The 17,280-nt window shown below is 31.1% G+C and overlaps 1 protein-coding gene and 1 non-coding gene across 6 annotated transcripts in view; one reads left to right on the forward strand and one right to left on the reverse strand.

The window, feature by feature from the left end:
* Window positions 1–17,269, forward strand: part of LOC127857983 (myosin regulatory light chain 12B-like) — an 18,624-nt gene extending 1,355 nt beyond the window's left edge. Inside the window, exons 3-5 of one of the 5 annotated variants that reach the window (XM_052394795.1) lie at window positions 561–639; window positions 4,249–4,410; window positions 16,214–17,269. In XM_052394795.1, the coding sequence (XP_052250755.1) occupies window positions 561–639; window positions 4,249–4,410; window positions 16,214–16,470 (498 nt within the window). In that variant the 3' untranslated portion in view covers window positions 16,471–17,269. The other 4 variants (XM_052394793.1, XM_052394794.1, XR_008038711.1 and 1 more) reach the window with 4 other exon arrangements.
* Trnal-uaa (transfer RNA leucine (anticodon UAA)) lies at window positions 3,259–3,347 on the reverse strand. The gene is given in 2 exon segments: window positions 3,259–3,293; window positions 3,311–3,347. It is a non-coding gene; the product is annotated as a tRNA-Leu (tRNA).
* Window positions 17,270–17,280: the final 11 nt, after the last annotated feature.

Here is a 17,280-nt window from a genome sequence, read left to right on the forward strand (position 1 = left end):
AAACGCATATTCGAGTATTTAAGGTATTTATCAAACGCATATCCAAGAATGTAAGGTTCTTATCAAGCGTAGATCCAAGAATTTAAGGTACTTAAGCGCATATTAACAAATTTAAGGTTCTTATTTACTTAAGCATAAATAAAATTATTGGTTCCACTTCTTTAATTAAACAAAATAATAACAGGCGCATATCAGACACAAATAAAAATTAATTAAAAAAAGATAAGCAGGCACAAATACAAAGGAATTTAAGGCGCTAATCAGACATAAATACAAAGGAACTTGAGGCTATTGCTGATGACAAGCTGTTATCATTTATGTCTAACATCGTGTAACATTGTGAAAACCAACGTCTAAATAATTATCATACAATAAACCGAACATGTTGTGCTTTTATAGTTATAATGCCAACATTGTAACCGGAGTAATATTTATTTCAATCGAACATATGTTCATTTTAACAAGCGCTTCTGATAATATCTTTTATATCATTTTCTAGTTATTCTCAAGCGTATTTTTTACTCCGAAAACCACCACATATATCCTCTGTTTCGCTCCAGGAAGCCTTCAACATGATTGACCAGAACAGGGACGGCTACGTGGATAAAGACGACCTCCAGGACATCATGATCTCCCTAGGTAGGCATAGATAGATAGCGAGATAATAGCTAGATCATAGATATATTATAGCTTTATCATAACTAGATCATAGCTCGAAAATTGCTCGGTAATAGCTATATCGTAGTGAGTTTATAGATAAAATCGGTTCATATCTGGATAATAGCTTGATCATAGCTTGATTATGGAAATGTTATAGCTAGATTATCGCTAGATCACTAAGGTATCCATAACCAGATCATAGCTAGATCATAGCTATATTATTGCTAGGTCATATCTAGATAAAGGCTAGAACACATAAATCTCACCTAGATCATAGCAATATCACAGCTAAATCGTTGCTAGATTTTAGGTATGTAAGAACGCCAGGCACATTCATTTAAATGAGCATAGGTATGTAAACGAAAAATATCATACACGCGGAAAGTATCGTCCCGGATAAGATTGGGACGACATTTTACGCACATGCATAAAGCGCTGTTTTCATAGAACGCGACTCTATTGTTAGGGTGATCTGTTTACGACCGTGGGTCCAGACTCGATCCCCATTCGATGATTAGTGTCAGGATCTTCTCGAGATACCAAGTCGTAGTTTTTCCTTGTGTTAGGAATCGACAATATAATACTTAAGCGATTTAAATAAATACCGGTATGTTAAACTAAGGATAGAGAAAGATTCAGACCAATATAGGCCTTTCTTAATTATAAATCATTGGCATACGTAATATAAAATGTACCTAACTAAATAATAACACTATCGTTATAACATTATTTTTTTTTTTGGTTTTAATTGCGATTAATGTTATAGACTTTTTAAAGCCGATGTTCAAACACTTTTATTAGATATTGCACTGTATATTGATATTAAAGGGACCTTTTAACAGATTGTGGCATTATTTAAGTTTGTAATTAAATGCTTTATATAGATAAATGTAAATATCGGGTCTAAAGAGCGTCAGTAAAAAACAAGAATAAAATTAAAGAAAAAGAGTAACCCTCAACTGGGCTCGAAGCAATGAAACCTGGAGTAAAAGTCTATCGTTAAGAACATTTAGCCGTCCGTGCTCATACAAGAAGTGATGTATTTTATACTTTATACAAGATAAGTATTGATGCAAAGCATCAAAGGGCGTCGGGATTTTCAGTGTAAAAGGCACTCAATGAAGTTACATGGAACGATTTTTTTCTACTGTAAATAATAATATATTGGCCGATTATTTTAAACAAATTAGAAAAAGATACTAGTATAACCATTATCTATAATTTTGTGTAATAACCCCCAAATAACTATTAGTTATGATGTTGTGTTATAACGAACAAATAACTAATATCTGTGATTTTGTATTGTAACCCCCAAATATTTCATAGTTCATTTTTTTTCAATTGGTTTCCTTTTTTACTGGCATCCGTGTGCAGTTTTCATTAATGGAACAGAACGTAGTAGGTTTTATAAAATCTGCTTCATCTTGTAAGCGTAATTTCATATTTTTCTCAACTTCAAGGGGAGATGATTCTGAACTTATTCTCACGTTGCTCATTTACGAAAGGGGTTGAGTACTCATTGATATGGAAAAAAATGTAAAAGTTTGAAAAAAAATTTGAATGAAAACTGTAAATTGCATAAAGAAGCAGCATTTCACAATACTTTGAAATTCAGTAAAAGATCATAATAGATTTATTGCTCCGATATTCATCATTTTCAATATGGTTCGAGTAATACTGATATAAAAAACACTTAACAAGCTTGGAAAGATTCAGACGAAACTTGTGAAATCTTTTAAACAAGTGGAAATTGTTTATTTTGTCAAATTTAATAGAAAAAAATCTGGACTTATTGTCCCGATGTTTCTCATTTTATATGAGGTAAAAAAGCTCATTGATATGAAGACACTGTAAGTTTGGAAAGAATCTGATGAAAAATGTTGACACAATCACCTAACCAAGCAGTTTTTAACTTTTATTTTTAAATTAAAAGAGACATAATTCTGGACTTATGGTCCGATATTTCTCATATAGAGTTTGGGTTTGGTCCTCATTGATAAAAAAAACCTGTGTAAGTTTGGGAACAATCGGATGAAAATTTTGGACTTCGAACAACGATTTCAAATTTTCTCAAATTCTAAGGAAGATAACTATGGACGTAATGGTCGGAAAATGATAAAGGGCCCATACAACCTGGATAATACGTGTCGCGCTTCGCGCTCTATATGTGGTTCTTAAAAAAAATCCGAGCAGTGCTTGACTCTAGGAAAAACAGGTTGCTGGGACACAGCTCCTCCTTGATAAGCGGCTGCTTCCTTTATCGCAACTCATTGTTACAATCAATAATACGTGTCGCGCTTGCGCTCTATATGTGGTAGGGATTGTACTTAGGGCCTATGATAGACAACCATAAAAATACATGGATAATAGATGTGTTGTTTGCATTTATTTGATAATATAAAACCACGTGAATTTTTATTAAGATATTTAAGTGATGTAAGAAATTTTTATTAACGTTGTCACCATGCGGCATCCATTCGATTTAATAAAAATGTTCAAATGTAGTAAACTGGATTTTAAAATTTCTTCATAAAATAAAGCTTTATTATATTTATTAACCTGACTAAAAAAATGTCAGCCGCCGAACTGTTCCGTTCGTGCCGGAACCCGGGATTGAACCGGGGCCTTTAGATGATTGTTGCGCAAACAACTTAAGTCTAACACTCTCCCAACTGAGCTAGTCCGGCTGACATCATTTATGTACTGCTATTTGGTAAAGTTGTGTATAGCGATCGTTATTATATGTCTATTAATAAACTAATACATTGTACGTTTTCGTACCACTACGCCTTCCAATAAACTTGCTTGCGCGATAGGTCGTCAAATATCGCACTACATTGATTCTCCACTAAATAAGCAAATTAGAAAAAACACAAAATAAATATATTTTGATTATGTTTTGTTTTTATACAAAACCAGAAAGTTTCGCGTATTTGCCCAGTCCCTGTGATCTTTCCCCTGTGATCAGTTGTGGATCAGTTATTAATTAAAACAATTAGCTTTGCATTATTGGCAATAAATGTTGTAATAAATGTAATAGGCACAAATGCAGTACTTATTTACACTAATTTACACAAAAAATCACCACTATGCAAGATATTCTTAAAACAAAAATTTATACATTGATCCGTAAAATAACTTCTCCCATAAGCGAAAAAAAACTGCATTACATACTAGTCGCCGCTCTCCAGAGCGACGCCAATTAGCAATCCTCATAGTATCCCAAAATATAACGACAAAAACAGAACTCTCAAAATCATTCAAGCGTTTCGCGTTGCAACCTTTATAATTTTCAGGTTTTGTCAATCGTCAAAAGATGCATATAATCTAACAAATTTAGAGCATGGTTAATATTCAGTATTACTGTTTCCTCACACATATCATAACTACAACGAAAATTAGCAAATCTGATTTTTTTTTTTATTTTGTAAATTTACCAAAACGTGGAAAGGTTCCTTTAATACCCAAAATTCAATACCAATTGATATTTTCATGTCTGTATAAATAATTGTACAATAAAGTTTTATTTTGTTACATAATGAACTGTAGTGAACATGAAAGATATGTTAACATGTTATTTATTTGCAGGCAAGGACCCCTCGGATGAATATCTCGAGAAGATGATAGCGGAAGCACCGGGTCCAATCAACTTCACCATGTTTCTCACGCTGTTCGGAGAGCGTCTGAACGGAACAGACCCCGAGGAGGTGATCAGGAACGCGTTCGCGTGTTTCGATGAAAGGCACACAGGTATTTTAACGTCCGATAGGTCATTGTCCGCTTATGTACATATAATACTTAAAAGTACACCAGGTACTCTTAGGAATTCTACAAAGTATCCGGGGTACGGAAATATGCTAAAAAGTTCCCCGGAGTATGGCCGGATGCATATAAGCGTATTTTCCGCAACCTGGGAACTGTATAAATGTTGCCTACGCTTATGTCGGGTAAGTGTCCTCCGCCAAAGATATATATATATATATATATATATATATATATATATATATATATATATATATATATATATATATATATATATATAATAAAAGTAAAAACACGTGTCTGGGATTTTAAATATATATTGATTTAGCCAACGCGTTTCGCATAGCTCATCAGGGCATAATACAATATATTACAACGTCAAAATGTCATGGAGATAACGTCATATCAATTATGACGTCATAACGTCAATAAATATTAAATGAAATTTAATTTGGGTTTAAATACATGTATAAAATGTTGTTCTTTTGCTAACCTAGCTGAAATATTGTTCGAAAATAGCTTATAAAATGGAAATATTTTAAATTTTGGTTCATTATGTGAACATTCATCTAAATGTTTACTTAAAGGCATCTGTCTTGTTGAGGGGTCTCGCATTTGTTGTTCATGGACAGATCGCCTATTTCTAAGTTTATCGCCAGTTTGGCCTATATAATATTGTTTGCATCCATTGCATAATAATACATAAATCACATTTTGTATATCACACGACATATTAGTTTTTATTTTGAACATTTTGCCATTAAAATCAAAAGAATTCCCTTCAATAATATAACCACACAGGGCGCATCTAGAGTCATTACATTTGGATACTCTTGGTTCTTGAGATGAAAAGTAAGATTTGATTAACAGACGTTTTAAATTAGGTGGCTGTCGCTTACATTTTATTATCTTCTGATTTGAAATTATTTTATTCATAACCGGGTCTGTTTGTAAAATGTCAATGTTGTTTTTTAATACGCCAAACAGTTCTTTATTTTTTGGATTTTGTGTTGAAATAAATGGAATTATATTACTCTTGTTATTTTGTGTTGATTTTGAAAGTAATTCATGTTTAGGGATGGAAAGTGCTTTTTTAATACCTGTATTTATAATAGATTGTGGATATTTTCTTTGAATAAGTGAATGCTTAAGTTCATTTAAACGTTTTAGTTTAAGTTTATCATTCGAAACTATGGTGCAGATCCGTTTCGCTAAAGTGAAAGGAATATTTATCTTTGTGTGTTTATTATGACACGAGGTAAAATTAAGATATTGTTTAGAATCAGTTTCTTTGTAATATATATCAGTATTAATTGCAGTATTGTTTTTTATAATCAATATATCAAGAAATGGTAACTCGAGTGTGCTTGTTTGCATTGTAAACTTGATATCCGAATGTAAGTTGTTTAAAATAGTATAAAAGTTTTGAAGTTCATAGGGAAATTTTGTCCAGAAAATAAAGCAATCGTCTAGAAATCTTTTCCAAAATGTTTTTATAAAAGAAATAAATTCATCATTATAAATTGATCCAATTCTTGCATATAGTTTTTGTTCTAAAAATCCCACTACCAATGTAGCGTATGTTGGCGCGAATTTAGTACCCATTGCAGTCCCTTTAGATTGGTTGTAGTACTTATCATCAAAATTGAAGTTATTATTTTCAAGTATTATTTTTATGCCTTCTTTTATAAACCGTTGCGAAAACCTTTCATTAACCGAATCTGGATATTTTTGAAGCCAATAATCAATAGCTTCTAAACCAAGAGTATGCGGTATATTAGAATATAAATTAATTACATCAAATGATACTAATGTACTTGACTCTGGAACTTGTGAAGGTATATGTTTTAGGAAATCTATGTTATTTGTTATATTGCTATTGACATATTTTACAAACGGTTTTAAGAAGATATCCAATAAAGAACTTAAACGACTTGTTTCACAGTTAGTTCCAGCGACTATTGGGCGAAAGTTTAAATCGTCTGGATCCATTAACTCTATATATTCTGAATTGCTGTGTTTAATTGCATCCTGAATGATTTTACATTTTTGAATTTTTGGAAGACCATAAAATAGGCTTGTTTTCCATTCGAATTTTACTAAGAAATCATTTTCCTGTTTAGTTAGTTTATTATTTTCCTTTAGTAAATTGCGTATTTTTGAAAGTGTTATTTGACTACCATTATCAGGGATTTGTTTATAATATTCAACGTCATTTAACATTGCTAATAATTTTCTTCTATAAAAGTCTGTATTCATTATAACAATTCCGCCACCCTTGTCTGCTTCTTTAATAGTTATGGATTTGTCTTCTGCTAATAAATCTATAGCTTTTCTTTCTTTTAATGATATGTTATGTTTAGTGTCATTTTCCATTTGAGAATGTTGAAGGCAAAGTGTTCGAGTAACATTTATATAATGGTCTAGTGTATTATTTCTATGTTTAGGTGGATAAAAGGACGTTTGATTTTTTACAATAGAATTGTTTGTATTATTATGATCACTATTATTAAAAAACTCTTTAAGCCTAAGTGATCTATGAAAATCATCCACATCTTTTATTTGATCATAAGAATCATTTTTATATTTAGGTGTTGGTGTAAATTTAAAACCCCTCAATAAGACGTCAATTTCAGTTTGAGATAATGATCTTTTTGAAAAATTGTAAATTTTTGTAAATAATTCTTCAAATCAGAAGATAATAAAATGTAAGCGACAGGCACCTAATTTAAAACGTTTGTTAACCAAATCTTACTTTTCATCTCAAGAACCAAGAGTATCCAAATGTAATGACTCTAGATGCGCCCTGTGTGGTTATATTATTGAAGGGAATTCTTTTGATTTTAATGGCAAAATGTTCAAAATAAAAACTAATATGTCATGTGATATACAAAATGTGATTTATGTATTATTATGCAATGGATGCAAACAATATTATATAGGCCAAACTGGCGATAAACTTAGAAATAGGCGATCTGTCCATGAACAACAAATGCGAGACCCCTCAACAAGACAGATGCCTTTAAGTAAACATTTAGATGAATGTTCACATAATGAACCAAAATTTAAAATATTTCCATTTTATAAGCTATTTTCGAACAATATTTCAGCTAGGTTAGCAAAAGAACAACATTTTATACATGTATTTAAACCCAAATTAAATTTCATTTAATATTTATTGACGTTATGACGTCATAATTGATATGACGTTATCTCCATGACATTTTGACGTTGTAATATATTGTATTATGCCCTGATGAGCTATGCGAAACGCGTTGGCTAAATCAATATATATTTAAAATCTCAGACACGTGTTTTAACTTTTATTATAAAATATTCACAATCTGGATTATTACATTTTACTTATATAACTATATATAACGGATTGTGCAGCGTGTTCATGGGACCGAAGAGAGCAAAACTTGAAGAATTGTCTGATTCGTCGGATTGCTCGAAATCAAACTCGAATGAGGAAGTCATGGAGGAGGATAATAGTTGTTTCTTAAAATCAATAGACGATAAACTGTCGCTGATATTGACCGCAATTAACGATTTGAGCGCGGCAATTGCAAAAAATAATAATACTGCCATTAGGAAAGATGACATTGTCGCTGACATAAAATCAGCTGTACATGAAATTTCTCAAAATATACCAAAGCCCGAAATATCCGTGAATCACGAAAATAACGAGGAAAACAATAACATATTTGAAAGAGAAGCACTAAAAATGAAAATGGAAATATCAAATATATGGCACAACAAAATGGAAATACGAAAAAGTACGTACTGGTCCATGATAAAAAATAAAGGCCATTTGGAAAAATATTCTAAATGGTTAAGATCAACTCCAATGGTAATACCAAAACATTTACAGAAAAAAGAAATACCGAATGAAAATATCGATCAGAAATCAGTTAGAGAAAGGGCCGTATTGAATGACTTCAATATCCAAACAGAATTGCAGTCATTACGTGCTTCTTCAAACTGTGAGAAATTCAAGCGCATCGACGAAGAAATATTCAAATTGATAAATTCAAAATGCAACGGAAGAATAGCACGGACACTGGTAGAACTTTGGAAAACGGAAACGCAACGAAATGAAGAAATTTCACATAAAAGATGGGGAAACAATGAAAAATGGCTTTCAAAATACGAAGAAGAATTCATAAAGGAACATGAAAATAAAAATCCATTCTTTAAAAAACAAGACTTCGTAAACAAAAATCAACCCTCTTCATATGCGGATGCTGTCCGAAAAAATACCACCAACTACCAAAATCTGAAAACAACATACAACTACAACAGTCAAGAAAGAAACACCAATAAACAACATTCGCAAAGAAGAAATCTGCAACAAAATCAAACAAGCTGTTTACAAAATATAGATGTGGAAAGTATTGTAAGAGAAGTTCTTTTAAAAATTAATAATACCAACATCGAATTACATAACAATTTCCAAAGAAACAATTCCACTTCAAACAGAAGCAATATAAGAGATAACACAAGGTCTTCATACAGAAGAAACTATAGAAACAACAACAATACGAGCGACGACATATTGCAAGATAACGACGACAAACCAAGCGAATTTAACGTTGATTTTTTAGAAGGAGGCAGGTAGTGGAGCAGTCCGACATAGAAACTTTAGGTAACCTAGCTGAAAATTCAAAATTATTTACAAAAATTTACAATTTTTCAAAAAGATCATTATCTCAAACTGAAATTGACGTCTTATTGAGGGGTTTTAAATTTACACCAACACCTAAATATAAAAATGATTCTTATGATCAAATAAAAGATGTGGATGATTTTCATAGATCACTTAGGCTTAAAGAGTTTTTTAATAATAGTGATCATAATAATACAAACAATTCTATTGTAAAAAATCAAACGTCCTTTTATCCACCTAAACATAGAAATAATACACTAGACCATTATATAAATGTTACTCGAACACTTTGCCTTCAACATTCTCAAATGGAAAATGACACTAAACATAACATATCATTAAAAGAAAGAAAAGCTATAGATTTATTAGCAGAAGACAAATCCATAATTATTAAAGAAGCAGACAAGGGTGGCGGAATTGTTATAATGAATACAGACTTTTATAGAAGAAAATTATTAGCAATGTTAAATGACGTTGAATATTATAAACAAATCCCTGATAATGGTAGTCAAATAACACTTTCAAAAATACGCAATTTACTAAAGAAAATAATAAACTAACTAAACAGGAAAATGATTTCTTAGTAAAATTCGAATGGAAAACAAGCCTATTTTATGGTCTTCCAAAAATTCATAAAAGTAAAATCATTCAGGATGCAATTAAACACAGCAATTCAGAATATATAGAGTTAATGGATCCAGACGATTTAAACTTTCGCCCAATAGTCGCTGGAACTAACTGTGAAACAAGTCGTTTAAGTTCTTTATTGGATATCTTCTTAAAACCGTTTGTAAAATATGTCAATAGCAATATAACAAATAACATAGATTTCCTAAAACATATACCTTCACAAGTTCCAGAGTCAAGTACATTAGTATCATTTGATGTAATTAATTTATATTCTAATATACCGCATACTCTTGGTTTAGAAGCTATTGATTATTGGCTTCAAAAATATCCAGATTCGGTTAATGAAAGGTTTTCGCAACGGTTTATAAAAGAAGGCATAAAAATAATACTTGAAAATAATAACTTCAATTTTGATGATAAGTACTACAACCAATCTAAAGGGACTGCAGTGGGTACTAAATTCGCGCCAACATACGCTACATTGGTAGTGGGATTTTTAGAACAAAATCTCTATGCAAGAATTGGATCAATTTATAATGATGAATTTATTTCTTTTATAAAAACATTTTGGAAAAGATTTCTAGACGATTGCTTTATTTTCTGGACAAAATTTCCCTATGAACTTCAAAACTTTTATACTATTTTAAACAACTTACATTCGGATATCAAGTTTACAATGCAAACAAGCACACTCGAGTTACCATTTCTTGATATATTGATTATAAAAAACAATACTGAAATTAATACTGATATATATTACAAAGAAACTGATTCTAAACAATATCTTAATTTTACCTCGTGTCATAATAAACACACAAAGATAAATATTCCTTTCACTTTAGCGAAACGGATCTGCACCATAGTTTCGAATGATAAACTTAAACTAAAACGTTTAAATGAACTTAAGCATTCACTTATTCAAAGAAAATATCCACAATCTATTATAAATACAGGTATTAAAAAAGCACTTTCCATCCCTAAACATGAATTACTTTCAAAATCAACACAAAAAGACAAGAGTAATATAATTCCATTTATTTCAACACAAAATCCAAAAAATAAAGAACTGTTTGGCGTATTAAAAAACAACATTGACATTTTACAAACAGACCCGGTTATGAATAAAATAATTTCAAATCAGAAGATAATAAAATGTAAGCGACAGCCACCTAATTTAAAACGTCTGTTAATCAAATCTTACTTTTCATCTCAAGAACCAAGAGTATCCAAATGTAATGACTCTAGATGCGCCCTGTGTGGTTATATTATTGAAGGGAATTCTTTTGATTTTAATGGCAAAATGTTCAAAATAAAAACTAATATGTCATGTGATATACAAAATGTGATTTATGTATTAGTATGCAATGGATGCAAACAATATTATATAGGCCAAACTGGCGATAAACTTAGAAATAGGCGATCTGTCCATGAACAACAAATGCGAGACCCCTCAACAAGACAGATGCCTTTAAGTAAACATTTAGATGAATGTTCACATAATGAACCAAAATTTAAAATATTTCCATTTTATAAGCTATTTTCGAACAATATTTCAGCTAGGTTAGCAAAAGAACAACATTTTATACATGTATTTAAACCCAAATTAAATTTCATTTAATATTTATTGACGTTATGACGTCATAATTGATATGACGTTATCTCCATGACATTTTGACGTTGTAATCTATTGTATTATGCCCTGATGAGCTATGCAAAACGCGTTGGCTAAATCAATATATATTTAAAATCCCAGACACGTGTTTTTACTTTTATTATATAATATTCACAATCTGGATTTTTACATTTTACTTATATGACTATATATAACGGATTGTGCAGCGTGTTCATGTGACCGAAGAGAGCAAAACTTGAAGAATTGTCTGATTCGTCGGATTGCTCGAAATCAAACTCGAATGAGGAAGTCATGGAGGAGGATAATAGATATTTCTTAAAATCAATAGACGATAAACTGTCGCTGATATTGACCGCAATTAACGATTTGAGCGCGGCAATTGCAAAAAATAATAATACTGCCATTAGGAAAGATGACATTGTCGCTGACATAAAATCAGCTGTACATGAAATTTCTCAAAATATACCGAAGCCCGAAATATCCGTGAACCACGAAAATAACGAGGAAAACAATAACATATTTGAAAGAGAAGCACTAAAAATAAAAATGGAAATATCAAATATATGGCACAACAAAATGGAAATACGAATAAGTACGTACTGGTCCATGATAAAAAATAAAGGCCATTTTGAAAAATATTCTAAATGGTTAAGATCAACTCCAATGGTAATACCAAAACATATACAGAAAAAAGAAATACCAAATGAAAATATCGATCAGAAATCAGTTAGAGAAAGGGCCGTATTGAATGACTTCAATATCCAAACAGAATTGCAGTCATTACGTGCTTCTTCAAACTGTGAGAAATTCAAGCGCATCGACGAAGAAATATTTAAATTGATACATTCAAAATGCAACGGAAGAACAGCACGGACACTGGTAGAACTTCGGAAAACGGAAACGCAACGAAATGAAGAAATTTCACATAAAAGATGGGGAAACAATGAAAAATGGCTTTCAAAATACGAAGAAGAATTCATAAAGGAACATGAAAAGAAAAATCCATTCTTTAAAAAACCAGACTTCGTAAACAAAAATCAACCCTCTTCATATGCGGATGCTGTCCGAAAAAATACCACCAACTACCAAAATCTGAAAACAACATACAACTACAACAGTCAAGAAAGAAACACCAATAAACAACATTCGCAAAGAAAAAACCTACAACAAAATCAAACAAGCTGTTTACAAAATATAGATGTGGAAAGTATTGTAAGAGAAGTTCTTTTAAAAATAATAATCCCAACATCGAATTACATAACAATTTCCAAAGAAACAATTCCATTTCAAACAGAAGCAATATAAGAGATAACACAAGGTCTTCATACAGAAGAAACTATAGAAACAACAACAATACGAGCGACGACATATTGCAAGATAACGACGACAAACCAAGCGAATTTAACGTTGATTTTTTAGAAGGAGGCAGGGAGTGGAGCAGTCCGACATAGAAACTTTAGGTAACCTAGCTGAAAATTCAAAATTATTAACAAAAATTTACAATTTTTCAAAAAGATCATTATCTCAAACTGAAATTGACGTCTTCTTGAGGGCTTTTAAATTTACACCAACACCTAAATATAAAAATGATTCTTATGATCAAATAAAAGATGTGGATGATTTTCATAGATCACTTAGGCTTAAAGAGTTTTTTAATAATAGTGATCATAATAATACAAACAATTCTATTGTAAAAAATCAAACGTCCTTTTATCCACCTAAACATAGAAATAATACACTAGACCATTATATAAATGTTACTCGAACACTTTGCCTTCAACATTCTAAAATGGAAAATGACACTAAACATAACATATCATTAAAAGAAAGAAAAGCTATCGATTTATTAGCAGAAGACAAGTCCATAACGATTAAAGAAGCAGATAAGGGTGGCGGAATTGTTATAATGAATACAGACTTTTATAGAAGGAAATTATTAGCAATGTTAAATGACGTTGAATATTATAAACAAATCCCTCAAAAATACGCAATTTACTAAAGGAAAATAATAAACTAACTAAACAGGAAAAAGATTTCTTAATAAAATTCGAATGGAAAACAAGTCTATTTTATGGTCTTCCAAAAATTCATAAAAGTCAAATCATTCAGGATGCAATTAAACACATCAATTCAGAATATATAGAGTTAATGGATCCAGACGATTTACACTTTCGCCCAATAGTCGCTGGAACTAACTGTGAAACAAGTCGTTTAAGTTCTTTATTGGATATCTTGTTAAAACCGTTTGTAAAATATGTCAATAGCAATATAACAAATAACATAGATTTCCTAAAACATATACCTTCATAAGTTCCAGAGTCAAGTACATTAGTATCATTTGATGTAATTAATTTATATTCTAATATACCGCATACTCTTGGTTTAGAAGCTATTGATTATTGGCTTAAAAAATATCCAGATTCGGTTAATGAAAGGTTTTCGCAACGGTTTATAAAAGAAGGCATAAAAATAATACTTGAAAATAATAACTTCAATTTTGATGATAAGTACTACAACCAATCTAAAGGGACTGCAATGGGTACTAAATTCGCGCCAACATACGCTACATTGGTAGTGGGATTTTTAGAACAAAAACTCTATGCAAGAATTGGATCAATTTATAATGATGAATTTCTTTCTTTTATAAAAACATTTTGGAAAAGATTTCTAGACGATTGCTTTATTTTCTGGACAAAATTTCCCCATGAACTTCAAAACTTTTATACTATTTTAAACAACTTACATTCGGATATCAAGTTTACAATGCAAACAAGCACACTCGAGTTACCATTTCTTGATATATTGATTATAAAAAACAATACTGAAATTAATACTGATATATATTACAAAGAAACTGATTCAAAACAATATCTTAATTTTACCTCGTGTCATAATAAACACACAAAGATAAATATTCCTTTCACTTTAGCGAAACGGATCTGCACCATAGTTTCGAATGATTAACTTAAACTAAAACGTTTAAATGAACTTAAGCATTCCCTTATTCAAAGAAAATATCCACAATCTATTATAAATACAGGTATTAAAAAAGCACTTTCCATCCCTAAACATGAATTACTTTCAAAATCAACACAAAAAGACAAGAGTAATATAATTCCATTTATTTCAACACAAAATCTAAAAAATAAAGAACTGTTTGGCGTATTAAAAAACAACATTGACATTTTACAAACAGACCCGGTTATGAATAAAATAATTTCAAATCTGAAGATAATAAAATGTAAGCGACAGCCACCTAATTTAAAACGTCTGTTAACCAAATCTTACTTTTCATCTCAAGAACCAAGAGTATCCAAATGTAATGACCCTAGATGCGCCCTGTGTGGTTATATTATTGAAGGGAATTCTTTTGATTTTAATGGCAAAATGTTCAAAATAAAAACTAATATGTCATGTGATATACAAAATGTGATTTATGTATTAGTATGCAATGGATGCAAACAATATTATATAGCCTTTAAGTAAACATTTAGATGAATGTTCACATAATGAACCAAAATGTGAACATTCATCTAAATGTTTACTTAAAGGCATCTGTCTTGTTGAGGGGTCTCGCATTTGTTGTTCATGGACAGATCGCCTATTTCTAAGTTTATCGCCAGTTTGGCCTATATAATATTGTTTGCATCCATTGCATAATAATACATAAATCACATTTTGTATATCACATGACATATTAGTTTTTATTTTGAACATTTTGCCATTAAAATCAAAAGAATTCCCTTCAATAATATAACCACACAGGGCGCATCTAGAGTCATTACATTTGGATACTCTTGGTTCTTGAGATGAAAAGAAGTTGAGTTTTTGTCCCGTGAAGAGTTCTTTTATAGAATACCGGTAGTTTTAATTTTTTATTTGAATTTGATTTTTATGTATTAAGTGTGTATTTATTGTTCACGTATATGAGCCCAGTTGCATAGTGATATAACGACTAGTAAAGCTAATGGTCTTTATTTTGTTTATGTACATTAATTGGTAACCTTTTTATCCAAGTGTATTTATTTTTAATATTCACCAATGTGCTGTTCAGTCAATTATCCAATGCCTGATAACCATGTTCATTGTTGCTTGTTCAATTTAGTATTCATATTTTAGTTGACTGTCGGTTAACTAAACTGGTCGTTATATGTTTAAGCGACCGGACCCTTACCGATATTCAATCTTTCTTCAGGTTTTGTTGTATGGTATTAATTGAATCCAAACAAACACGATGCATTAACTGGTTACTATCTCTGTGTATTCAACATTTACTCAAAATGGGCCTTAAATGTATACAAACATAACGCATTCAATTAACTGCGCTTTTGTTTCATGAATAGTCGGCGGTGAATATATTTAAATGGACGATATGTTGTTTTCGTTTCAGGATAACTTGACGAAGAGTATTTATAAAGGGACGATGTGGCGTTTTTATTGGATGATAAGTCGGCGATGAATATTTTAAAATGGACGATATGGCGTGTTTGTTTCAGCATGAGTTGACGAGGGGCCAATATGGCTCTTTTATTTTAGGATTAGTTGGTGAGGAGTATTTTAAAAGGGACAATATGGCTTTTTTATTTTAGGATAAGTTGGTGAGGAGTATTTCAAAATGGACAATTTTGCTCTTTTTTCAGGATTAGTTGGCGAGGAGTATTTCAAAAGGGACAATTTGGCTCTTTTATTTTAGGATTAGTTGGTGAGGAGTATTTCAAAAGGGACAATATGACTCTTTTATTTTAGGATTAGTTGGTGAGGAGTATTTAAAAAATTGACAATTTGGCGCTTTTGTTTCAGGATAACCGATAATTGACGAAGGGTACTTCATTTTGGACAATATGGCTCTTTTATTTCAGGATTAGTTGGTGAGGAATATTTCCGCGAGTGTATGATGACGATGGGTGATCGCTGGTCCGAGGAGATGGTGGATGACCTATTTCTGCGATCACCAATCAAACAGGGCCAACTCGACTATGTGGAGTTCACGCGCACTCTCAAACACGGATCACGTGACAAGGACCAAGACGATATTCCGGACATTAAACCGGAACCGGAAGTGGCGGAGGGACAGAAGACGCCACCGGAAGTTCCACCTAAGCCGTCAAAGAATTAATTAATTATAGAATTGATCAGGCAGCTGCGAAAGGGTTAAATCTCAAACTAATTGAAAACTTTGAAGATTAATTTATTAGAAGACAATGAGACTATTTAAGGTTTAACTCATAGATTGGATATCCAATGGGTTTCATAATTGAGATTAATAATTTCATTCAGCATAAGACGGTGGTATAAATTGAGTTAGTTTTTGCCATCTAGAATCAATGCCACTATTATCGTGAATGAGAATGATTTTAACCCTGCCAATACTCATAAAACCCTAAATAAAACAATTTTAACAAATAATATAGATCTAATTGATAATATTTTAATAATTCCGTGGCTTTATCATATACTGAATTGGCCTTTTTTCAATTTTCACTAGCTTCTGTTCAATAATTTGTATTCCTAGCAACTTTTTTTCTTTTCTTATGAATCGAATAAAAATGTTTTCAAAATTACTCTGGTATATATAGAGATCTACTACAAATATTGTATACATGTTTTACGTTTATGTATACACATTCTCTTGCTTTAACATTATTAGATAGTTGAGATAAAATATTGATAACCACAGTCTGAAAATTTTTGACAATTTTGTTGGACGAACAATACAGCACCTAGGATCACATGAGTAATTTAAGTGGAAATTAAAAGGACCTGTGCTGCGCCAAATATTCGTAGTACCGCGTGTAGCCTACATGTTGTAAATTGTAAGCATGTAAATTAGAACATCCCTCGGAGTTTGTAATATAAATGTTAACTGTATTGTAAGCCATGCACAAAGATACGCAACAATAAAAACTAGATCTTTGTTTTATATTGT

This window comes from Dreissena polymorpha, chromosome 14, assembly GCF_020536995.1.
Source record: "Dreissena polymorpha isolate Duluth1 chromosome 14, UMN_Dpol_1.0, whole genome shotgun sequence".
In the NCBI taxonomy this organism is placed as follows: domain Eukaryota; kingdom Metazoa; phylum Mollusca; class Bivalvia; order Myida; family Dreissenidae; genus Dreissena; species Dreissena polymorpha.